Here is a 25953-nt window from a genome sequence, read left to right as displayed (position 1 = left end):
AATCAGAAGCAGACGTGACAGGTATTCAGCAGAGTGTATTTGAGCTAACTTAATTAACTTACTAGATTCATACACATTGGTGTAATTGAACTGTGGCGCTCCGTACTGTTACACTTAGGCATGCTTCCAAAAATGGTAGGACTTTCAGTGATCAGTAGCTGAAACCATGAAACGAGTATTCATTTCAGAATTTTTAACTGGGAGCACAAAACATTTTTCTTTTCAATTATGGCATGCTTCATAGACTCAGAATTTTTTCTCTGCAGAAGAATGGTTGGCCAGTAACATTCAGCCTTCTGACCCTTCTAGAACAGAGGCATGAGCCAGTCATGCTTTGTCTAATGCATCAATTTATCAGAAGCAAGTGCAAGAATTGTTTTGAATATCAAAATAAATTGCTCACTATATTTTCTGTGATCCAATAAAACAGTACTAAGTGGGGAAAAAAGTCCAAGATTAAAATTCATAATACTCTAGAAAATTAGATTCTGTTGGTGACACCATTCCTTATGAAGTTTAAAACATAGCTGCTATTTTAGTTGAAGATTTAAAGCTTGCACACTTCTGATTTCCTCTTAAATACGATGTATTTTCTTTTCCTTGATAGAATCAGTTTAATGTAATGTTATTCTTCAGATCTACTTGAGCTCAGGAAGCATGAGGTTTTGTATTTCAGTAATGAAGAAAAATGTTTTAAGAGCTGTATGAAGTATAGTATAGCAGGGGAAAAATTGGTAAGAATTTAGTAATCTTTTGCTTTCTGAAGGGTTGGCATTGTGGTCAAGCTTATGGTAGAGGTCTGTCTTCTCAAAGCTGTATGCTATGGTTTTTGTGAAACCACTTGTCATTGCTGTGGTTGAATGGATATTTGTGGGATTGTTTTCAGTTGGGTTTTGGTGGACTTTTTGTTGTTGTGTTACAAAATCAGTAATTAACTGCTGTAAAAGCCAGTTGGATTGTAGACTGTACTGAACTGGAACTGAATTGGAAGGGGGGGAGAAATTAGTTTTCCAATAAACAGTTCTCCAGTTTTGTTTCAATAAGGTTGAAACACTTTCTTTGACTGAGCAGCATGCTTTCATTCCAGAATGAAGGGCTTCAGAAATTTTTTCATCAAGAGCTGATTAAATTGACATCCCTAACAAACATCATGATTTCACTAATTCAGCATTTTCCAGTGGAAAACTACTCCATCAGAAATTCAAACCAGATCCGGTAGCTAGGAGCACAGACACTGCCAGGGTTGTTTTTTGTTTTAGCTTTTTTCTAGTAACTTCACAGGCATTTAAATAAAGCGACTCTTGCTTCTCCATAAATCCTTATTTTCTTTTTAGTTACAAATTGACTTAATGAAAGATTTAATTATTTAGGTGTTGATGCCAGAGCATTCAAGGAAATAACGCACAAATTCAGGCAAGGTTTTGTTACTCCCACCACAGGCAAGAGGAGAAAACCAATTTTGCATTTACTGATGTTTGCAAATGGATTTTAATACTGTTTCAAAATAATTTGAAACTGTGGCATTTATTTGACCATGTATGCATGTTTTTGAGCAGGGTTAAGTTTAAGTTATAGTCCAAATGTGTTTGGGACTGAAGTGAATTAAAGCAAGAAAAATCAGGACTAAAGGATGGGATGTCAGTATATATTGATCTTTATATGTTTTATAGGTAATTTTACTGATTAATTTTGGCAATTTCTTCTTTTAAAAATGAGAGATTTATTATTTACTGTAATGGGGATTCATTTCTGTAAAAAAAAAATGCAAGCAGAAGGGTTGCAGTCACAGCTTAAACAGTGGAGATTCAGTAAACTAGTTCATTTCTAAAAACCAAATATCAAGAGGAAATATGCTTTTGTGCATTTTTGAAAAGCAAGCTCTTATTGCATTTAAGGTAGACCAACTACCTAAAAACTCTTTAAGCTTTAGTTTAATGGCCCATATAATGGGAAACATTAAATTTGCTTTAGCATTTATCCCTTTAGTGTTCCCAAACACAGGTCCCAGTTCTGCCAATACTTTATGGATGTTTAAAGTTTAACAGATGAAGAGTCCCATATGTCTGTACAGGAAAATAACAGAACATTGATTTGAAGGAGTCCTGGACCATAATTCTTTCCAAATTAAGTTGAAAGTATTCATGCATACACCTGTGCATGGAGATTAGGGTGGATATAGGACTGTTAATGTTTTCCTGTGTGTGGGGGGAAAGCGAAATACAAGAACACCACCGCCACCACAGGGTCTCCTCTACTCCAGCATCATAAGGTGCTTACTTGATTTTAATACTTCCTGCAGTACAATACCAGCATCAGGGAATGCGTTGATTGAGAAAAAGGGAAGAGATGGAAAGGGGAGCTTTTTAATGGAGTATTTTCTGAGTTAGTGTGCATTGTGAATACTGATGCCACCTGGCAGAAGGACCGATTTCAGTAAGCGGAAGAGGATTTTATGTGGTGGATAACATCACTGCATCACTAACGGATGAGTGGCACTGCTAGAATACAGCCTGGAATATTGCAGGCAGAAGCAGTTGAAGAGATTTCTTGCATTTGGAAAGCAAAAGTACTGCAAATACAAGTAATTTGATCATCTTGCCTCTAATGCAACTGCTCGATGTTTTCCTTTCATTCCATAAAAAGTGATAAGAAAATCCAGATGACCACTGTTATATTCAGTCTTACAGTTTTTTACATTGAAATCCTTTTCCAGGAGATGATAATTGTGGCTGTTTGCACAGCATTAGGCTGAGACCCTTGAAGGTACCCCAGTGCCCCCTTCCCTCCCTTCCCATTTGTAGGATCTGCAGCATTTGGCAAAGTATCAAAAACCTGCGGAAGCCTTTAAAAAAGTCAGTATCTTTGAAGTTACTACTGTAGCATCCTGTAAGGCTGGAAGTAGCACTATCTCCCTGCAGTGCTTTTGTAGCGTATTCTGAAGCACAGATTACTGTTGACTGCTGCCTTGTAGTATCATGTTCAGTTCTTTCCTTCTGTCTTTCAGAGCTCAGTATATTGCCTGCACTCTGCTGCTGACCCCTGCCCAATTTCACCCTACTTTTTGCCTTTGTGTCCTGTTACCTCAAGCCTACAAGTTCTATGCAATCCATCATTTCACCCTCTGTGCTTTAACAAGCCTTGCAAATAAACAGCTAAATTAATCTTTCTTTGCAGCTCTCCTCTTTCTAGTAATTCTTCTTACTACCTATTAATCAACGCTCAATGCATCCATCTCTGTATTTATTACTGTGTATCTTCTTTTGTTTGTGTTGCTTATCTGATATTTAAATTATAACAAGGTAAGGACCTTGCCCTCTTGCTTTGTGTAAGAACTCAGTGTGCTCAAAATGTTTAATATTGTGTCTTGCATTAAAATGTACAAGCTCAAACTGTCTAGAGATAGCGATACTAAGAATCTTTCTAAGACTAAGGGGATAAACAGAGGAGACTCCTGTATTTAGTCTGGTGTTAGTTTTGTTTGTGCATCTATACCATGCCTATTGTGCTGGAATAGAATTTTAATAGGTGTTTGTCATAGGATATATAAAAATAATGATTGGAAACAGTTACGTTTTTCTCTGGAAACTTTGACAGCTGTTTCCTGGCCATAATTTAAGGGGTTTTTTGTATTGTTTGTACTGTGCACTACAGTCCATGATAAGTGGAGGTAATTCATATTTAAACTGCCTGAAGTTTGTAGGAATATTTTTCCCATTCCCATGTTGAAGAGTGTAGCTCACTGACACCCCACCCCCCACCCCCCTGCTCTAATTTGAAGAAAGAGGGTAAAGGAGAAGTTAACCTTTGTTTCTGTGTATCCTTGCAGACTTCACCATCTAGAGATGCCTCCTTTCCATATAAAACTCGGTTACCATGTATGATGCCCGCCTCCACTTTGAGCAGTAGTGACTACAGCGCAGAATCTAAGATACTAGATTATGTGCAAGAGTTGGACTCTTCCTTCCATCCAGTCTTATCATTCCCTTCAGGTAAGTAATGCAATGACACTAGCAGAGGGTGGTTGTGCTTGTGAGAGCTGTGCAGCTTATGTACTACCTTTTCTTTTGAGGGGTTTTTAGAACTTAGTTCTTTTACAGAAAACCTCACAGCGGCAAAATAAATACGTTTAGATTAAATTAAGATCTTAACTTCATCCATTTGAAAAACACATTTTCTAATGTTCCCATACCAGTAATGTGATTACAATCAAGAAAGACTGGGCAGGGAAAATGGGATTTTTCTGTGTGTTTTCATGGTGTGTCTAATTGAGTCAGTGTTAGTCCTTTAGATGGTGCTTTTACCAACAGACTATATGATACCTTGGTTGTGGTGTTTTCATAAACAACTTTCAGTTCAGGCCCTTTGGACTAGGTCCAAAAAGCTTTATTTAGGTTTTCTAATTGTTTTTGTGATAGTCAGCTTTTTTTGTGGTCTTTGAAGTTTATGGTTTCTGTCATCTGATTCTTTAATCTTTTTGAACAATAATGCAGTTGATGTTGTTTATGACTCAGCCCCGAAACTAGTGCAGGTGCAACTTGACAGCACTTGGGGCTTCAAAATAGGATATTAAATGCTGTTATCAGCAGAAGGGATTCATACTATGTGATTTTTGGATGGTGTGTTTTTTATGGTATGTTGGGAAAAACCTATTTCCAGGTAGTTGCCTACCAGTACAGGAATTCTGCTGTTCAGGGAGTTGCTTTGCCACAAAATAATCCTGGAAGTGAGGCAGGGACTTCCATGGAACTGTTTGAGTCTTTAATCAAACCCACTGTCTTCCCAGAATGACAGCACAGACACTGCAGCCTGGTATTAGGAAGTCAGGGTAGTAATTTAATAAGTAGGTCTTGGGTTTGGGGAACTTATCGCTGGCCAGTAGAGAAGACCCAAGCGTGGACATGGAATCCTGTGGTGGTCTCAACCCTTGCAGGTTTACAAGGTTTTACATCCCGTGTGTGGCGTAAACAGAAGATTATTTTGAGGAACAGGTAGGGGAAACAGAACACTCACTTCAAGAGTGCAACAGCAAACATCCTAGTCAGCAGGACTGTGTTGTGGAAAAGAAACAAAAACACTTCTTAAATCTTTCTTCTTTACACACGCTCTCCATCACTTACCCTGTGACTCTGACAGCCCAGCTGGACGGGAGCCAGGGTGGTTAGAAATCTGTTCAAGGATAGTCATATAAGGCTATGCTCCTTGTGTTCATCCTTACCTTACTCTCAGGGGAGACTAGGAAGTTTAACAAGAATATTGATGTTTTCTTTTCTCGAAAAAGGATTACTCATGAAAAAAAATGAAAGGCTTTGGATTGCATTGTGGCTACTCTTGGTCCCTTTGCCAGGATGGAGGAAGCAAATGTTATTTTAACTTAATTCCGATACCAAGAACATCTTTATTTTGAGGAATATTTATTCTCTTTTCAAGGAGCCTTAGCCTTCCTAATAATAGTTGAGACAGGAAAAAAGTGCTAGACTTACTATCTCCTGCTCAGATGCAGTTCTTGTTTTTAAGGAAGGCTAGATTCATGCTCTAGTCTGTGCTTTGTGTACTTTGCTGTCTCTACCTCCTCATGAAGACCACTAGTCTATTTGTCATTTTCGTTCATATGAAAGAATTATTGTGAATAAATGCACGCTAGAAATTTTCCAACATGGTCAGGTAGCCTGGTTCATTTTCGTGTTTTCTTTGCAGCTTCCTTAGAGTTATCCCTTTCCAAAGGGATAACTTCTCTTAAAATACCATTTGTGGTGTGCCTACCTCTTTTTTTATCACTGTCCTCTGAATAAAAAAATGTTTGTCAACAGAGTAAATAAAAGGGTTTTGTCTTAATTTCCTTTGTGAGTTAAAAAAAGATTAGTGGTATTTGTTCCACTTTGAAAATCTGGGAGTTGGATTTTTCAGTGTAAGAGGAGGGACTCAAGGTTGAGATTCAAATGTTGTTCTCTGTTATACCTAATTTTTTACATTCAGGGTACTTATTCTCTTGTTTTTTACTTTCAAAGGAGAATCGTAATTTGCAGCCAACCTAGTAAATATAGTGTAGTGGGACTGGCTCACTACTGTACTCATTTCTGGAAGCATAGTCATCCTTGTGGTTCTAACCCTTGCCTTCAGAGTTTCCAGACTACCAAGAGTCTTGACCAAAAATGCGTCAGTCGTTGCAGCATCCCTTGAACATAAAAGCACCTCTTTAAATTTGCACCCTGATAACTGGAAAATTATAGGTTTTATCTAAGAAGTTTGGGTTTCTGGCATTTCTGCACCTAGTCTGTGGATAAACTGGAACAAACACCCCTGACCTTTTGATTAAGATACAGAAGCACATAAAAAAAATCTCTGAGACAAAAGAACACAGGAGAATGTTTTGTTTGTTTCATTACTTAAATGTTGTGACTAATAAACCTTTCAGACCTTCTTTATGTTTTTCTCAGAAGTAGAATAGGAAACACAGCAGAAACCTTGGGGTCTTGTGACAAAATATCTAGTTAGATCCATATCAAATCGAAATAAATTGTTCTTTCTGGTTAGCAAAGTATATTGAAAGGTTTTGTCCTGGCAAGTCCTGAAGGCACACAAGGCTAAGGTTGTATGTAAATAAAAGTAGTTTAAAGCCCACCCTTTGGCCCTGCCCTCTGTCCTCTTCTCATTCTGAATGTAATGTCAAGCTTGTTTCTTATGTTGACATATTTATTTCTACTTATTTTCTCTTCTTTCTTGTAAATTTGTTTCTGGAAAGGCTTTTCAGATAGAAACCTATTTTTCTTAAGCCTTCCTGCCTTGCAACAGTGGGTAAAGTCCTTACCATTTGAGATATTTTGCAGACTAATTCTGAGTTAGAACTCCCTCGGGAAATGAATTTACATTGCCCTGCTGTAGCCTTTGCCAGAGAGAGAAGGGAGGAATGTACCTTGAAATTACCTCATGGCTCCTGGTAGTCACAATTTCCAAAAACCTTAATTACTTGTACCCAAAAGGCTGAACCAAAGCCTTTTCAGATGACAGGAAAGGCGCACCGTGTGCTCTCTGCTGTGCTGAGTTTTGTGCAGGAGTTAGGTAAGAGGGCAAGACCTCGGTTTTACTCTTACTTGATACCATCCAGAGCTTGTTTTCATGAAGTGTAATTCTGGAGTAATTGCAGGTATGAACATAGTTTATTCCAGAGTAAGACAACCTTGCTCTTTCTTACCTTGACTTTGAACACCAAAAGAAGTGCTGTTAATCTACAATGTGTGTGTGTGCCTGCACCGGGACTTGTTCAGGAGCCATCCTTAGGTTTGATCCCACCTCGATCTGAGTTGCCCTGTCAAGCCTTAGAAGCTCTTAGTGTGGGAGAGCTTGGAACCACTTGGTCAGTAGTATGGCAGTGCAGCTTCACAGCTAAAAATGGATTTGTTTTTACCATGGCATAATTCTCACTTTGTGCTAATAGAAAGACACATACCTTAAGTTCCTCCTTCCAGGCAATTACTGGAGTTTATCTTACTAGTACTTAGATAACTGATAGCAAAAACTACAGATCTTTGCCTGTAGTGGAGGACAGCACTCGTACAATAACTATGTTGATGAGTTACCTTTCCTCGAATTTTCTCTTTCACTCATGCAAAAATCACTTCTTTGAAATGTCTGGCAGGGATTTTTTGGTATATTGTCATCGAGTTTTCCTTTGCTCTCACCACGTTCAGGACATGTTTTCCTATATTGTCTTCAGCTTGACCATGTGAAGACACTGCTGCCACGTAGACAAGTAATCAGTCCTCACAGGAGTTACTGAGCTCTGCCGTTCTTCATGAATTGAAGGACTCGAGGCAGCAATATTCCTCACAGATTATATTACTAGAATATATTGTATTATATATTGTGTAAATCAATTCATAGACTTTCAGCAATGATGCATAATTCATTGGCTTTTAGGTTGCTATCTTTCTGATACAGACCCCATTCCATTTGGATATTTTTTTTTATGTATTAGATATTCCTCTTCACATATACTTTGAAACATTATTAAGGAAGGATGACATCAAAGGAGAACCTGTTGATACCTCATCTTTGGGAGTGGAGTTTAAAGTATCTCCAGAAAATGGTATGTAAAGCAAAATATTTTAATATTTAATATATTTAAAACTTTCTAACTGAAATAGGTTCAATTTAGAATTTTACCACAAAGCAGGTTATCAGAGAAGGTAACTGGTTAAGGCTTTAGGTGGAAGAGGAATCTCTTCCCAGACCACGCTGCCAGGTTCTCCCTTGTTGCATGAAATGATCTCATCAGAGCCATAGGAGGGCACTAATACAAGTGGGGGGAATTTGCACCATGGGCGCTCTGCAGTCACAGGTGCCTGACTGCAGTACTGTTTACTATTTGGATTCCTATCGGAAGTCTGGTTTTTTTTCCATTAGAAATAGTTCAGCAGTTGAGATTGCCTGTAAATTGCACCAATGGAAAATAAGTTTTCAACTCGATACATGTTTTTTCTGTTGTAGACTATAATCAACACAACGTTTCTGTCAAACAATGGAGCGGTGGCTGTTTATCTAATTCCAAATCTCAGTCAGTGTCAGGAACATCTGACCAGCTGTCAGAAGGAAGAAAGAAAAGACACCTAAGTGAGACAGCAGTAGGTAAGAAAAAAATGGTATTGCTTAAGACAGCACTACTTCTTTTAAAATACGTACTGTGTAAATGAGTTTATCACTGGGCTTTAGGAATTAATTGTAAGTTGTCTCCAAAAAGGATACTGTTATGAAACTTTACAGGAGTGAAGAAATGGACTTATGACACCATGAAAATAATTTGCCGTCTTCTTCTTGAGTATATATTGCAAAAAGAGACAAGCTTCTGTATTTTATTTTTTGAATACTCTCAAAGGAAACTGCTCAGCAGTCCAACAGTGTTTTTCACATACTGGCTGTCATTATTTTTAATATGAAGGTTTTTTTTTTATAGTAGTCAGTGAAACAGACTGAATTGCAAAGTTATCTGTCCAATCATGTGCCCAATCAAACATTTAGTATTCCTGGCATCTTTGGTTACCTACGTTTCATTTGTTGTGTACTGTCATTTGTGGTTCTAGTTTCCTTCCAGACTGTTAAAATGACTTGTGGGTAGCCAGTGCTTATAATTAGTGTTTTCATCCTTGTTATCTTTATATTTCAAGCCATTGAATCTCTGCTTCAGCACTTGGTAAATTAATAGAAAGTGTCCTGAAAGTTCTGTAGAATAATGTGACAATTTAAGGACAAAAAATTCAGCACACCATAAAAAACATCTTACCTCTCCAGGCTATTAGAATGTAAAACCTAACAGATTTTGTTACAAGTTCATTTATGTGAACTTTTGGCAAACTTTTGGCAAAATTCCTCACAAGACATTTGAAGAAAGTAAATAACTGAGTAAGAGAACAAACTATATTTAAAATTTTCCTCAAAGAATTAAAAGATATAAATGATCTGTTAACATTGTAGAAAAATACACTTCTGGTGCATATCCAGGTAAAACTGCTAGTGTAATCTTGCAATAGAGGTGGAGATATGGGAATTAATGCAGAGATGATTTAACCAAAAATTATGATATTTATTTTTTTAAAAAAAACCAACCAAACAACAACCTACAAACCACAGCCCCAAACCAAAAAAATCCTATGATTAGAAAGTTACAGGAGAGAGTAAAAGGTGGTTTTGGACACACTGAAAACTGTCTGATTTGGATGGGTATTTTTCTCTGCGTCATTCCCCTTGTGCATTACAGTCCTCCCTTTTGCTGTACAGCCCTCTCTTACGCTCTGTGCCTGTCTCTGCCAGGGGTGCTGTGCCCTGTCCCCTCTCACTATCAGTGATCCTTTTTTTGCCCATGCCACCCGCTTCCCTACCCAGTTGCTGGTCCCCAAAAGACAGATGCTGACACAGTGTTTCTTGCAGCCACGCTGTTTGCCTAAGTGTATTGTCACGCACACAGATCAACAATTCAAGTTACTTGGGAGCACTAGCAAGAGCGAAAACTTCTTGCCGTTAACCTTTTGAAGTTACAATTAGTCTTCTGTCAATAGCATTTAGTTCTTTGCGTTAATGGAACAGAAAAAACCAGTCTTATCATGAGGATCATAGTTTCCCAATGCCAGAAAACCGCTATGTAGTGTATTCATGAGTAGCAGCAGAAGTTCTAGCTTATTAGTGCTATGGGTGTAGTACTACATATTTATTCCTAATTTGGGCTCTGTCTAGGAGAAATTATCCATGGGGAAGGTCAGCCTGATGAACAAGGCCAAAAATAAAAGCTGTGTGCCAGGGAGTTGCGGAGCCGCCTGGGAGATGAGAGTTCATGTCCTTGACCCAGCCTGTGCAGTACAGTCTTTAGGATCAGTCTTACCTCTGTTTCCATGTTGGAATGCACTGATTCTTTTTATTCATTGGTGTATTAAATCTGAGTTCTCTTTTCTTACTGGAAATTAAGGTAGAAAGCAGAACACAGCTGGTTAAATTTGGAATCCCCCTAAATGCTGCTTACAGTGGAAGTGAATAAGAGTAAACAAGAATTAAGATTTGTCTGGAGCAGTGGACCACTACTAGAAGAAACCACACATGGAGATCTAGAAACTAACTTTTCTTAGTTTGCTGCCGGTTTTGTTTTATGATTTATCGAAGAATAAACTGTCAGTGAGGGCTCATCAGTGAGATGCACCCCAGCCAGGGAAGAGCGCTGTTAGGGAATGCTGGGGAGCATTCCTCTTAAGTCTGATTGCATTTGCTATGTGTGTAGTGTATGGCAGCTCCTGAAACAAACAAACAAAAAAGTAGGATTTGCCCATATGAAACTGGTTCCACAAGAAGAAATCCTTTGTAAAAGGAGAGGGATGGGTTTTGTGGAACAACAATGACAGGATGAGTAGCAAGGGTTTATTTAGATGGCTTTTTTTATTATTTGTTAAATTGTAACTGGTTAGCTGTGGGCTTCTAGAAATGACTTTACTATTACTGTATGGAAAAATATCTTTAATAGACAGCAGCCAGTATGCATTTGTTTACTACTGTTTTTTGTGACAGGCGAACATAATGCTAGGTTTGAGACATTCTCCTTTCAACACACAGAACCAGAATCCCATAGCAGTTTTGCTGCCGTGACCAATGTCAATGCGATGTCTAGGCCTGCTCACAGCACTTCATCGCAGGTAAACCAAAAATGTCTCACTGTCTTAACTAAAATATCAACAGAGGGTCATACAAATTAATAATCCAAAACCACACACCTTTTACATCTCATTTATTGTTAGAGCATGGAGCATTTTTACAGTGAATTAAAAGGCTTACATTAAGTAATTTATTCCAGATTGAGTATGTGGTGTTCCTAAAACAGATTCTTGCTTGTAAAAAAAATTCTGCAGACCATATAACTGGAGTGTAAGTTTGGTTTATTGGCATTGGGCCTTTCATTTATTCTTTTTTTTTTCTCCCAAATTTCATTAAATATACTGTGATTTATGTTCCCAATTTTACACAAGGGCTCTTATCATCCTTTTGTCTTGGTGCAGCTATATAAAATGGCCTGATGGTGCAAATACAGTCACAGAATTTGTAAACTCTCAGCTTTACTATTTAAAACCTTTTGTGTAGAACTACAGGCAAAGTCTCTGGTATATAAATTTGCTGAGAAGCAGCCGAGCTCTGGTTCAGTAAAATCCCTGCAGAAACACACTTTGTTTTATTGGAATTCATTGAGAATTTCATAAGAATATTCAGATTTCAGTCCCGCGGTTCTGCTAAGCTTACTGGTATGCTGGTACTCTGTAAGTCATCATGTTTCAATCTGGTGATGACTCCTGGAGAGCGGAGTTTAAATCTGTGTCCCCAACGCAGTTTTGACAATGCACACTCCCCTTTTCTTCCCCTTGCTGGAGCAGACTATTGTCAAAGAACACCTAAATGAGCATTTTAGAATAGACTGCCTCCATTAATGTTCAGCTGAAAATTGAGATCATGTATTATGGAACGTATCGTGATTTAAACCTAAACTTTCTCCTGTAATCGATGAATCTCAGTTTTTGACCCATGTAGGTTCCTTGCACTAGTGGGCAGAGAACACCACCAGGAATCCTACTGTGATCATAGCAAAGAAATTCAGTTTCTGTCTTTTGCATTTCTTTTCAGAAAACCACTTTCTATATAGGCTGTTCTTCACTGCTCAATGTAGCTTCATTCTTTTGGAATTCTTAATTGTGTCACACTGAAGAGAACCACTTGAGTTATGGGTTAGTAGCTTATAGAAGGTTGTCTTTGTAGACTGAACGTTATGAAGAAGGCAGCGTTAACTTTCAAGTCCTCCTAAGTATTCAGAATTAACTGTAACAAATTAAGGAAGGGAAACTCCCACTGATTTCAATAAGAGTTTTGCCATCAAGAAGTAAATCTCAGACATGAGATAGCTTTTAAGGTCTGCTGAGATTCCACTGGGGCAGAGGGAGGGGAGGGAATGGAGTCAGAAGTCATTAAGACACTAGACAGTGTGTTCAAGTTGCAGACTTTCTCCTTGGGCAGTTTCTGTATTTCTCAGCTAACATGTAGTTGCTATGGCTCGAGCTGATGAGTCTCCTCTTGTATTGATTATATTCTACAGCATAACTCCAGGAGGAGGTTGAGAAGTGAGAGCTCCTACGATATAGACAACATCGTTATTCCAATGTCGCTTGTGGCACCATCGAAGTTGGAGAAATTACAGTACAAAGAAATCCTTACGCCAAGGTTTGTTCATTACCTCCTTAGTTGCAAAGAAGATACCAAAATGAACATGAGAGTGTTAACTAAGAATATCATGAACATGTAGTTACATAATTTTATAGTATTAAGATGAACTTCTCATGCGATTGGGGCTTTTTTTCTGTGCACTTCAATTTGTGTGACTGAAGTGGTGGGAAGACTGGACAACTGACAGTACAAGGGAAACAGTCTGATACACACAGGGAGGTGGCAGATGCACAGACAAGCTAAAAACAGAAGTGGGTTTTTATCATCTTAAATGTAGTGATAGTTGTGGCCTTAAATGTGCCATAAGGCTGATACACTCTGAGTGGTTATTTGGAGGTTACTGGGGGTTTTGTGTGTTATGGGTCATATGAAAATAGTTAACTATCTTCAGTGAATTAAACAGAAGTGGTTTTAGCATATTTTTCCAAAATGTATCCATTCTGATACAGTAGAATAAGCTTAATTTTTTCCATAGTATAAATTACTTGTTCTTACTCTAAAAAAAAAAATAATCTTCAAATTGTGAAAACAGGGCAATTAATCTCCTGTGCTATAATTCAGTATCTTACTAGCAAATGGCCTGAAATGGCTAAATGCAATTGTTACATATTTTAAATCTCTAATTTGTATTTGCTTTTATATTGTCTTTAAAGCTAAAAATATTATTAAGGCTCTATTGGATAGCTTAAAGACTGTGTTGGGAAAAGGAAAGGTTGGATATTGGATTGGGAAAGGAAAACCTACATTTCTGGCATCTGTTATCGGCACCTTAAATAAGAAATGATTTTAATTGAAAGAAATTTTGAGGCCATAGCAGTGTTGAAGAAGGGGTAACTAACAATATAGTGTAGAAACAGAAGATTTGTTTGTATTGCTGAAACAATGAAACAGCATTTAAGTAAACTAATTTGACTTCCCTTGTCTCATTTCTAGCTGGAGAGTTGTTGAATTTCAACCTTTAGAAAGATCTCATACAGATGAAGAAGAGGTAGGCTGTATTTTTAATTAAGTCACCAGTTCTTAATTAAACTAGATATATAATTGGGACAATCGGTATATATTTTCCAAAGTCACTGACTTCACGCAAATCCTGGTAAGCTTCAAATTTCAAAAATGAAGCATTAAGTATCAGATTGTGAAAATGTCTTATCCCAACCTACTTGACCCTATGGTGGATGACAGAAATGTGAGCGAATCCATTAATAATCATTGGTCACTTGTTCGTTTGGCTCTTCTGTCCCTTGGTGCTGGCACAGTCAGTGCTCCCAAAAGGGTCCCTTTGGTCAGGCCTCTGCCGCCCCCGCTCCTGAGCACTGCGATACCTGATCTCGCACTGTGACTGTCTCCTCAGGGCTACCTGTGCCATAATGTCTGTCCTTTCCCATCCTCTTCTTTCATGGCCAGTTCCCATGGTGCGTTGCTCTTCAGAAGGTAAACAGTCTTTTTGCACATGGGCCCAGCAGGTTTCCTCAGTTTTCTTCTCGGTGTTCATTTTCCTGCAACCATCCTGTTGGGAGCAAACTTTTCTTCTTTCTGCTTTGTCAGGAACAACATAACCTTCAGCATTTCCTGCTTGCCTCTTGCACTAAGTTTGCACATCGTGTGCTACTGTTGCTTCCTCCAGACATAAGAATCCACCTTTTTCTTCCAGGGAATGCCCATGGACTTTGCAGCTGGGGGTCCCTTTCTCCCCTAATCAGATGTTGGATGCATTTCCTAACCCCAGTGTGAATGTACCAGCACGTCTGGTCTCTGGGCTGGTTTTCTGTCCTTCCAGTCTTTTTGTGGCTTTTTTTCCAGAAACATGCCTGTTTTGCTGTCTTTTTGATAACTCTAACCTCATTACAGTCTTTGCTGTCGGCCACTATCAGCTGTAGTAACTCTAGGACTTACATTTGTACCTTCATGCACAATGTTTGTTCTTGAGCTCCTTTTTCAGACACTCTCTACAACCAGGGTTTAAGTGCCTTAGTAGGAAAAGATTGCATTTGGGTAGCGGTACAGAAGGTTATCCTAAACACAGTAAACAAAGCTTTGTGCCACTCCCTTGGGGTAGAAAATACACTCTCCACAAAGATGCTAGCTTCCACACAGTTTTACTAGGTCTGTAGCTGCCTGCTTCATGGAAATGAACCTTTTCTTTTGGAGAGCATCACCGTCTCAGCTCCCTGCCTGGTGTAGCTGCACTTACCTGGCACCATACTCTTGGATCAGACGGAAAGGAAAAACTTACTCTGTCCCTGCCTTTCCTCATCACTTGAGAAATTCTTGTGAAATCTGGTGGTCAGATTTATGTGACCTTGACCCACTGCCTTTTAGTTTGGTGCCATCTCTGCTAGCAGGAAACATTCCTGATCTTTTGTAGTGAGAAGGTCAAAATACATACATAGGAGAACCATCTTGCAAGGATATTTGATTAAACCATTTGGAGAATAATAATAACGGCAGCAAGTCGCTGTCCCTTGAGAATCTACTATTCATTGCTCACTCGCAGGGGAAAAAGAAGAATTTCAACAGTGATTTGACTTCAGGGCTTCAAAGGACTTGCTTGGAAGACTCGGTCAATGTCTTGTTTAGATTTCAGAACCCATACAGATGACTTGTCTCATGTACATTTAGCGATTTTGCTGAAGGGACTTCAAGGTGTCTCTCTCTGAAGCTCATGGGCTAATCTCTTGTTTAGTAGCCCTCCCACTACATTTGTATTTGGCATGACGAGTTGATCCTGTATGATTCATCCTTTGGCCAGGAAATAACTTGAGTTAACAATAAAGCAGCTTTGCCTCCTGCTGTGGTCCACTGCTTCTGTATTGTCTGCCAGCTGCTGGGTAGAAAGAGAGAGATGTCAGACAAGAGAAAAATGCTAAAAGTTCTTGTTTGTCTATTGCCAGTTTTCCCCTTTTGTTTTGGGATCATGTTAATTGGTTTGGACGTTTTTCAGAATACTAAGAAAAGGTGGTTGTCTGATCATAATTCCACTTCCTTTGCTTTAGATTTTAGGCCGAGTTAGATTTGTTACTGCGTAAGCTTGGGAAATGACATGAGAAAACAGCAGCATTACCTTTTTGCATTTTCTGCACTTGCATTCTGAGACTCTTGAAATTGTTCCTTGTGCTGAAATCAAGGCAAGCTTCAGTAGATTATTCGTGAAGGATGAGAGAGGGCAAAACATACTTTCTGCTTTTACATAAGTAAGCTTTTCCTTTGCTTGCCACTGCATAGTAGCCTGTGGTGGGACTGTGTAACAGTTTCTGTTCTGCCTACCTTCTGCATGGCTAAATTTAAAACTTCTGGAGTAGTTCTTGTGTCAGCCAGCAGTTAGGGATTTGTTCTACTTGATACCTTTTTTTCCTCTTTTTTTTTTTTAATCTTCTCCCTCTTCTCCATAAGGCTTTCAATGCAACAACCTGAATCTGTGCAACAAGTTTGCATCCAAAGTTTCCACAAGTTACATTAAAATGTGAGGTCCCAAATGTGTCATGTTCTATAGGAGCCACACTTCCAGGGACAGGAACTCAGCAGTTTCTGAAAGTCAGGCTTATTAACCATTATTGTCTCTATTTGAGTACAAAAAGCTTATGGTTCTTCGGGTGTCTCATTTTTGTTTCTGGAAATTCCGCCTTACAAGGACAAACATAACAAACAAATGGGCAATGCAAAAGTTAATCTACTATCTATGTCTGCTCTATTACTTGCTCTAAAAATACTTAGTTTTTGGAAATAGAGCATTTGAGTTTCCTGGTTTGCATGTATGAATTTGCAGTCTGTTATTGCTTTAAGGCATGGGAGGGTGTGGCGCAGGTTTTCCTGTTTTATTTTGTTTTTAATTTGTTTTGTCCAGGTTAAAGTTTCTGGCAAGGCATAGTTGTAAAGTAACGTTCAAGTTTATTTTGTAGCTGTTTTAGTAATGACAAATACTTTGGAATAATTCTGTGTGTAATTAGTTTTGCATAAGTGTTTTCATGGCTTATGACTCAGTGTTTCCCATGAAGCCAAAGACCGAAGCACAGACTTTGTTGTTTTGAGAACCTTTCAGAAATATTCCTGGTGCAATTCAACATTCATGCACAGTGTCTTGCAGCTTAACTAGATGCGATGGGTGTGTGTGGGTGTGTGTCCAAATCTTGGTTTGCTTTAAGTCTTTTTCTTTGAGTGAAATCATTAGACATGCCTTACAAGCAGGCCTTCCTAATAGTCTTTTCTCTCAACATCACTGCCAGACCCATCCACTGAGGAATGACAGTTCTTTTGTCCTTTTTCAAACTAACCTTAGTGAAGGGGAAAAAAAAAAAAATAATCAAATTTCTCCAGTTAAAGCAAGTTTAAATTAACCTAAAGCTGGTGGAGTAAATATATAAAGTGTCACAAAGCTGGGGAGGAGCAGAGGCTGTGCTGAACCTTTTACTCCGATGTAACAGGATTTTATTCGTAGAACAAAGAATAATCTTTATATAAGAAAATGTAAAACTCATTTTAAATAAGCAAGTAGTTAAATCTGCTATCACCAGCTATGGAAAAGGAACAGTAAGGCTTATTTCTGTATTTTTCAAAACTCTTTGCTTGGACAGGAATGTGGACTTTGATTCTTGAAAGGAAGCTTGTTAAAAATGAAGTTTCTTCCCAGCATGAAAAGTTTTGGCAATTTGCTAAGAAAAGTATTTTCAAAGTCTAAGTTTTTCTTTCAAAATTATCTTTTGTTTCCACTTCAAAGGAAATCTGAGCACACAGAAAAATCCTGAATTTTCCCTGAGGGAATAGCACTTTTGTAGTTCATAAAATTCTCACTTTCACGCTATACATCACTGACCTTGGAAAGACAGAATCTGAACTGAGATGAAGCCCCGTACTGATGCCATCCAAGTGAGAGAGCTGGTGAATTCCAGAGAGAGGAGGAAGGCCATTAAGTTGACCTACATGAAAGGAAACCAGCAGCTAACAAAGTCGTTTGTGTTTAACATAAATAAATTAAAGCAATGAGGAATCTTCAAAAAGCAGTCATGAGATGGGCAAACAAAGCAGGCCTGTTTGTTTGAAGGTTCCTGTTGAACACTGGGCTGAGGAGGAACTGGACAGCTACAGTTTTAGCAAGCAAGTCCTGTGGCCGAGTCAGATCGTACTGCTGTCTTTAGGATCACAGAATGGTCAGGGTTGGAAGGGACCTCTGGAGATATCCGGTCCACCCCCCTGCTACAGCAGGTGATCCTTTTCACTGACCCCATTAAATTTCATTCCGGTGCTGTAGTTCATGACCAGCCATCTAGGTTGGAAATGTGCTCTCTGGTAAGCTGAGTGCCACTACCAGATAGTTTACAGCATTCTAATGCTTGGCACTTGTACCATAATGGTCATGAACTACCTTAGTGCTGCAAGACTTGATACAAAGAATGGCTTCTGCACAAAACCTCAGGGCCCTAAGTTGCCTGGAGCGGAGTACTTCTAGCTGACAGCACAACCTATATTGTATGGCGCTATCTGGCACTGCAGCGAGGACTCTGTGTTTGGTTCTGTGTTTTATCAGACTCAATTAGAAGATAAACGTTACTTGTATAATACCACTGCGGATTTTGCTTTACCGAAAAAATAAATTTCTTTTCCATGACATCCCCCCCCCTATTATTCATATGATTCTCATCCAGGACCAATCTGGCAGTGCAGCTTCATGGCTCCTACAACCAGGAATTGTTCTTTCCTAGAATTCCTCTGCTTTTGAGTTGGGAGTGGCTGGCATAAAATCCATGGCTGCAGCACTCATATGCTTTTGCCAACCTTGGCTTTTTAGGTGAACTTTGAAGAGGTTGAATGGTTTGGAGCACTTTGAAATAACTCTGAGCTGTGCTGGAGGGGTCCGGCCAAGAGCTCACCCGGCCATCTGGGGAGTGAGGGGGAAGGGCAGCAAAGTGCTTCTCGCCCAGCTATGTCTGAGCAAACTTCCTGGTGTGCTGCCAATGGAAAAATGAAGATGGTTCTTTCACAGTGAAGGTCAGATGCAATAGCTTACATCTCAGTTTTACCTAAAAAGCTGGCTCTTGTTTGGCTATGAGCAGTTAAAAGTACTCACATGAAGGCTGTTTTAAGCTCTACAGGAGTCATGCAAATCATTTGCTAAGAAATAGTCTCTTTCGAAGCAGAAACCATTTGCTGCTTGGTTTCGTAGCAGGAATGCAGCATCTCAGGTTTGCTGAGTTCCTCTCAATGTGGAGCTATCAAAGTCCTTGGTGATCGCAGGCAGACCTATTTCTCCGTGCTGGCAAATCCTGCTGCTTCCCAGCCTCTCCTCCTAAAGCAGTCTCTGGAAACTCCTAGAATTTTTGCTTGTCTTTATTACATGCTTTTAATACTGCCTTGATTTGCAAATGAATACTTGTCCTCTTAATTTTCTGCCTCTCACCATAGAGAGAAATGTGTTGGGGGGGGAGGGGGTATAATTTGTATATCCATTCACATCAACCACAGACAGACATGTAAAGAAATAAAATGAAAGTGACAGCATCCTATATACTAGCGCTCTAGTGAGACTTTAAGCTGAATGCATATGTGTTTTGATGTGCCTTTGCACCGCAAGCATGCATTGTGTTGCCTCCTCATTTGGTGAACAGGCTTTTGCAGAATTATATATAATATTGGCTGCCTTTGTCTCTAGTGATGTTCCTAATTATGGCAGCTGCTACCCCTGTATTTCGTTACAGATAGAAGATCTGTCAGATGAAGTTTTTTCCTTACGTCATACGAAGTATGAAGAAAGAGAGCGAGCAAGGTGGTCGCTGTGGGAGCAGAGCCGCTGGCCCAGAAGGAATAGCAGGCAGGTGTACTGACTTTGATAAGAGCATTCCTATTGAACCACTGGTGTTGGCTGCTGGTGCAGCAGTTTAAGAAATGCTGTCACAGAGAAGTTTGAAAACAGGGGCACTCTTCATTAATTAACTCATCAGGGACAGTACCAGGCATGTTTGGTTTTGTGGCTGGAAAGGGAAGGCAGTGCTGAAGCATGCATACTTACCAAAATTTGGCATGTTAGTGAACTGGTATTAGTGAATAAAAATCTTACTCCCATACCGAACGCATAGCTCTGCTATTTTGTGCCACTCCCAGTTATTTCGACTTTAGCCACCAAGTGTAAAATGAGCCCTTCTTCACTCACCTGATTTAGATGAAAGTCCACTGCATTCAGAGACGCATTACTGAAGGGTCCTAGGCTGTGCCAGGGACCGTAGGCTTAAAAAAGTCATTGCGTGAAATAAGTTAATTCTCACAGGCTTACCGTCTGGTGCAAAACTCATCAGAAATTAAATACAAGCCCTAGAAGTCTTGCAAAAAGTAGTGCATATGAGAGTGAACATCATAAAACCGTATCTGCAGTTTGGCTCTGAGAAAATGACTCCCATAAATTGCTTCAGGATCTGCCAGGACAAAAAGCATCCTATAAATGCTGGGATAACTTTTTCTGCTATTTATCATATGCTTGTGTCTATTCTTGGCTGAAAGTGAACTGTGACACTATGAATAAATATGCAAAGGGAGGGTTTTTTTTTTAATGCAGGATAAAATTAGAGCTAAACTCTATTAAGGAATTCTTATTTTAAGCGATTTTGAACATCAAAAAAGCTTTAGAAAGTGTACTGAATAATACAAGTTCTGTATGTCCCCTTAATTTTGAAACACTATGAACTCCTTGGTGAAATCTTAGTGCTCTTTGCATTCAGAAGTAAAACTGCCCTTGACATGAGCAAGGTCAGACTGCCACCTGGCATTTAAGATGTATGCCAGTATTTTATATCTAGTTCAAATTTGTACAAAAGGTGAGGTCAGCCTTTTTAGTTGTCTTAAATTATTTTGACTGCTTTGGAGACGAGTCCAGAACAGAGGTGGGAAGGGGGAGCCCGAGGACCTGCTGCTTCTTCCTGAGTTCCACTGGCACCGTCCGCTGACATTGCGGTTTGGACTCCGCAGGCTCCTGTGAATGACGCCATGTTCTCCTGAGTGGGAAGAGCCCACAGCTGACTTCTCTTGTCCAAAATTACAGTTCTGGTGAGCATGTGGAGCGAGGTGCAAGAGTGGGACCAGCCACCAGCTGTTCTGCAGCCAGAGTGTACCTGTTCCAGCCCTGTTTTACCCAGTTAGCTCCTCCACACAGCACTCCGCTTGTGACAAGGTTGTCAAGAACCATGTGTTTTCATCTCCTTTGATTTAAAGAAGTAGAACATAGACAGTATGTAAGGAGAAACTGCACACTTTGAAAGAAAATCTAAACTTCCAGGCACTGTGAAAGGGCAGGGAGCAGCCCTTAAGACTCTTGTCTCTTATCTCACACTAGATCTTACAGCAAAAATGCTGACGGACGACACAGCCAAGACTCAGTGCAGAAAGACCACCACGGCAGTTCCTGTGCCTCGCTGCATTGTGCTGCTGAACCTGTTCCCGACTTGACTTCAGAAGCCCACAGCTCCGTCTGTTCAGGGATTGCACAAGTCTGCAGGGAGAGCCAGGAAGCGAAGGTGGGTCTTTCCAATAGCTTCCAGGTCTGGTCAGGTCTTCAGTGACCACTATATCTAACCTAAAACAAAGAACCTGAAACTATCCTGAATGTAGCGCTCCTGTTTAGAACTAGGTTGCTACACTTCATCAATGAAGCCCAAGATTTGTGAACATGTAAAAATTTCCTTGCTCAGTACCCACGGCACGTGTTTCTGAGGTGAGCATGACATGCCTGCGTTCAGCAATGCTGGATCTTTTACCAGGGATGTTGGCCAGGGTTCCAGACAGGCCTGATCGTTACGGTGTCAGGTATCCTGATGGTCTGGCACCATGGAAAAGAGCTTCCCCCTTCCCATACCGTGCCTGTTCCACTGTAGCTCTGTTACTAGTTCAAAACCACATGAAGCCAGCTTACATTGACAGCTGGTGCCTAGCAGCGTCGTATTCTTTATCTGAAGAGCCCTGCAAACACTGTACAGACAGACACTCATTTGTTACTTGATAGCTGATCATTGTGCACACAGCTAATCGGTTCAGACTGAACTGAAATACCTTTTCCCCCTCTTCCCTCTTTTTCCACCCTCACTCCTACCCTTCTGATTCCTTTCAGTCTGGGCTGTGGGAACTTCGAGTTTTTCCACTAAAAAATGAAGAGGTAGAAGCTTTACTGTGCCAAGATCAAATAACAAATCAGACTGAAATGTCAAGTGCAGCTTTCCCCAGTGACTCTCCCTGTACTTCATGCACGCCCATTGGTTTGCCAGACAATGGCCATCCACCAAGAAAACAATCTGCCGAAGACTCGGAAGACTGCGAAAATGTTTGCCTGGGAATCAACAATACAAGAAAACAAAGGTGACAGGGAATAATGTGGTTCATTAAGAAAGCCAATTAAGGTGGAGAAAAGCGTAAGGTAAAATCTCTCTTGTTCACCCAGCATATGACAGCACAATTCAAAACCTGTATGTTAGCTGCATATAATATATTTTCTTTCTTGCTTTGTAACAGGCAGGATAAATCCCAAAGACAACACTTTCTTCTTCCTGAACCCCAAGAGAAAGTAATTAATTCAAGCTGGAAGTCTAATATTCCCGATGTCGGGAGTGGGCACACATAAATTGCTGGCACCATTCACTTTCTGTTGTCATATTGCCACATCTGTTAATAATCATCCTTTTCTGTTTTGTTTGTTTTCAAATGCATTTCTGGTTCTAGTGGATTCTGGTGCAGCAGGATATGCTGTCTACCTTAATCAACAACTTCAACTGAACACAGAAAAACTACTTGAAAAAAACAGTGGGGAGAAGCAATAGCCTCAGATTATTTTCCCGTGTGGCATGACCGTGGGGCAAAAATCTGCCTCTCTAAATGCATGTGTGTAACCCATGTGCAAGAGAAGGGGTAGGTGAGAACTGGCAGTTTCAAAGCAGGTGTTCTGGAAGCCTTGCATCTAGCTTAAAATCTGTACTCAGCTCTCAGTAGTGCCAGGGCATGTTTCGTATAGACGGTCCTCAAGCAATAAGGTAGAAATAGACCACTGCATTTCAATAGTCAGTATATCCGCTCCTCAGAAAGTAGGGTTTCTGCAGCAAAGAGGAGTCAAGTCAAATCAGTGACGCAGCTCTTTGAATATTGTGTTTTGGGTCATCTTACTTCCTTAGTCCTTCAGCAGCTAATGAGGCTCATAATATTTTGCTTTAATATGTTAAAGACAATTGTTCTGATTTCTGTACAGTGCCTTGTAAGAGTCTCGCAAGTATGCCAACATTTGGTGACTAGCTGAAAAGGAAAAGATGATTGAAGTCTAGAAGACCAATAAAGAAAAAAGCCCCAAAGCTTTCCATTGTGATTCCAGATAGAATTTGAATTTCCCAGCGAGTTCCTGGTGAGGAAACAAAAGCAAGTTGTTTAAACTTGCATCTAAATAGCATAGTTTGGAATGTATCTGCAGTCTCAAGAGGTATTAACAAAGATTAAACATTGAATGTATGTATAATCCATCAACAGGAAGTTTTTCTGTGTAGGACAGTTGAAGGCAATTTAATAGGGGTCTCTGTCTTTGTGCAAAATTTTCTTCCACGTGTAATATCTGGAATGGCACTGGACAGATGACCCAGTTTTACTGTCAATTTTTTTTTTTTTTTTTTTTTTTTTTTTTTTTGGTCAAAATGACAGGAAATACTCCCTAGGCATCTGAAAACAGTTCAGTAAAGTTTCAACACTACAACCTATTGCTACATTGTAGTTTATTGCACATTCTGATTATTTTTTTAAACACTTTTTTTAACACTGGTTTGTCTTAAACTTGAATCTTGCCTCGATGTCTGATACAATAATCTTTGATGCAAGGTTGGTTTTTTTAATTAAAAAGTTATTTCTATATATGTTGTATCTAGTCTGAATTTGATGGCCTTTTAGAAGTGAAGAAATAGCAGTAATGCTTCCTCTTGGCACAGAGACCTGCTTGGCCCAAGAATGGCTTTGCAAACACCCTGAAGTGGCAGCGACGCTCAGCTTTGCTGTCGCACTGAAGCTGCACTGGTGCTGCCAGGCTAAGGTCCCCCTCAGCATCTCAGCACAGAGGTAGATTTTTCCATCTCTCTTGTCCTGCATGCGCATCTGCTGCTGGGAAAAGGTTTCTGAAAGTTACGTGTCTCAAATGCTTTGCAGGTCTTTTCCATACCCACATCCATTCATTAAGAAGCCTGATCCAACCAGCTCTCACTCAGCTTTGTTGCAAGGTCAAGACTGCCCGCTCTGTCTGATCCCGGGGGGCCGTGTGACAGGTTTCTGCAATTTAAGAGGTGGGATAGGCGAAGTAAACCAGCTAGCTGTCTTCCGTCTTCTGAAGGTGCTGTCAGGAAATGCAATCCAGCGTTTTACAGGAAGAAGCAAGAGGAGAGTGTTCTTCTAGATTGGAGGGTGAGAAGGGAAGGATGTTAACACCAGGCCAAAACAACCCTGTGTGATAGGAGCTTGATTCACCAAGTCTGGTCAGCCTGGTGAACTGTGAAGCTGTTCCTGCACTGCTGCAGTGTGCTGTTGAACCACTGTGTTGCTTTTGGGTCAGGCTCCGCTGCGCTGGTCTAAAGCAGCTGCTTGTTACCTTGCCAGCTGCAGGAGCCACACAAGTGGTTATCAATACGAGCAAGGTTAAGCACATTTTCTTTGTCCCCTCTTCAGATGTTCTTTGTCAGCTGTTGTGCTAGTGCCTCACAAGGCAGCAATGCAAAGGCTAGTCAAAGAAAGGGCGGGCAGCCAGGAGACTGAAAAAAAATCCCTGGAGAAACTATAAAAATGTCTATTTGGTCATCACCCCACCCCACCACTCTCAGAAGTCTTTTCTCTAACAGCTGCCTCTCAGCTGGCTAGACCCGTGGCAGCAAACTGCAACTGCCCTCGCACGAAGAGCTGCCTGACCAACTGCAAGGCCCGAGCATTTCTTCCTCCGCACGTGCCCACCCCAGTGCTGCTCTCCGAGGGGGGGCAGAGTGGGGCGCAGGCTTTCTCATCATCAGATGAGAGCACATGCAAGTGTGGCAGGCAAAGGCCAGTGGGCAGGGGTGACCAAGAACAGGCTCCACTTGCTTTTCTCACGTCGCCTGCCTACCTCCCGCAGCCCTTCACCTGGCAGGGGCAGATGGGGAACACAGCACAGGTCAAGCGAGATGCTTTTTGGGAAGCCCTGGGCTGTGCTGCTCGCCCACAGCACCTCTAATAATTTGCCACCTTCTTGGAGCAGACCAGGTGCTGTGCCCTGCCCTCTGTTTCTACCCTGTGCGTCTTTGCTCCAGCCATCTATGCACCTAATTTTTCAGTAACCCCCTTTCACTACTGGGATAGGCTATCAAACTTGCTTAACTGAACCCAGTCACAGCAGCAGCCCCCTCCTTTTGTCTTTCCCTGTCCTGCATGCAGCACAAGTACTCTGTTGCCTGCAGCCCTTTTCCCTGCAGGGCTGGACTCCCACCTCCAGACAGTTCAGTTTTGCATGAACGTTGGTGTCATGAGGAAGCTGCTGGTGGTGGGAACAGGCTGAGTGCTCAGAGCCAGGCTCATGCTTGAAACCATAAAATGTGTAAGAAACCCCTGCTCGTCTCCTTTCCTTTCTAAAATTTTAAACAGGGTGGGGGGAAACCCCAACCCATTTCTCTTTTGGCTGTTAAGCTATGAAAACAGCTGTCAGCGCTGCTCCTGATGTTCTGGCAAAAGGTATTACAAAGGCTGCCTGTGAAATACCAGCTGAAATGTAAGGCAGCGAGGCCCCCCCCATGAAACTGGGGTGTTGCAGCTTCACAAAGCAAGTCATTTCCCTTGAACTTGTTTACCATTTTCAATGAAGACATTTTTTAAGGCCACCTATGTTCTGTTCCCTGCTGCTGTGAGGTTTAAACACATCATCTCTGCATCCAGGACCTTAATGGAATGTAAGTACAAATACAAACTTATAAGCCCTATTAAAATTAAGCTCTGTGTGTGTCTACTGCAGTTTTTTATCTTGCACAGGGTTGTGCACTGTACCACCCTGTGGAGCACATGGCCAAGCCCAGCCTCACTCCACTATTTCAGAGTTCCTTTTATCCTGTTTTCCAGTGCAGGCAGAGCCTTTGCACTGTCAGATCACCCTGGACTGCTCCAGACCATGTGACTCAGTATCACTAGAGTGTGCCCTCCCTTGTTGCTGAAACTTTGCTTTATCAGAGAATTGCAACATCTAACGGTCCTGGGGTTTGGTTGGCCCTGTGG

General features: G+C 40.5%; 1 protein-coding gene across 8 annotated transcripts in view; it reads left to right on the top strand.

Annotated features, from left to right (window-relative positions):
• The window catches only part of KANSL1L (KAT8 regulatory NSL complex subunit 1 like), a 67593-nt gene extending 44004 nt beyond the window's left edge, over nt 1-23589 (top strand). For 5 of the 8 annotated variants that reach the window (XR_005105696.1, XR_005105694.1, XR_005105698.1 and 2 more), the window contains 10 exons: nt 3827-3989; nt 7973-8083; nt 8485-8622; nt 11041-11165; nt 12608-12732; nt 13669-13723; nt 19422-19534; nt 21047-21227; nt 21818-22120; nt 22216-23589. Coding sequence is in view for 2 of the 8 variants with exons in the window: in XM_037396961.1 (XP_037252858.1) it covers nt 3827-3989; nt 7973-8083; nt 8485-8622; nt 11041-11165; nt 12608-12732; nt 13669-13723; nt 19422-19534; nt 21047-21227; nt 21818-22066 (1260 nt within the window). In the remaining 6 variants the exon portion in view is untranslated. The other 3 variants (XR_005105695.1, XM_037396961.1, XM_037396962.1) reach the window with 3 other exon arrangements.
• Nucleotides 23590-25953: the final 2364 nt, after the last annotated feature.

Source organism: Falco rusticolus, chromosome 8 (assembly GCF_015220075.1).
Source record: "Falco rusticolus isolate bFalRus1 chromosome 8, bFalRus1.pri, whole genome shotgun sequence".
Classification (NCBI taxonomy): Eukaryota; Metazoa; Chordata; class Aves; order Falconiformes; family Falconidae; genus Falco; species Falco rusticolus.
Note: the sequence above shows the minus strand (reverse complement) of the source record. Positions and strands in the feature narration are given on the sequence as shown.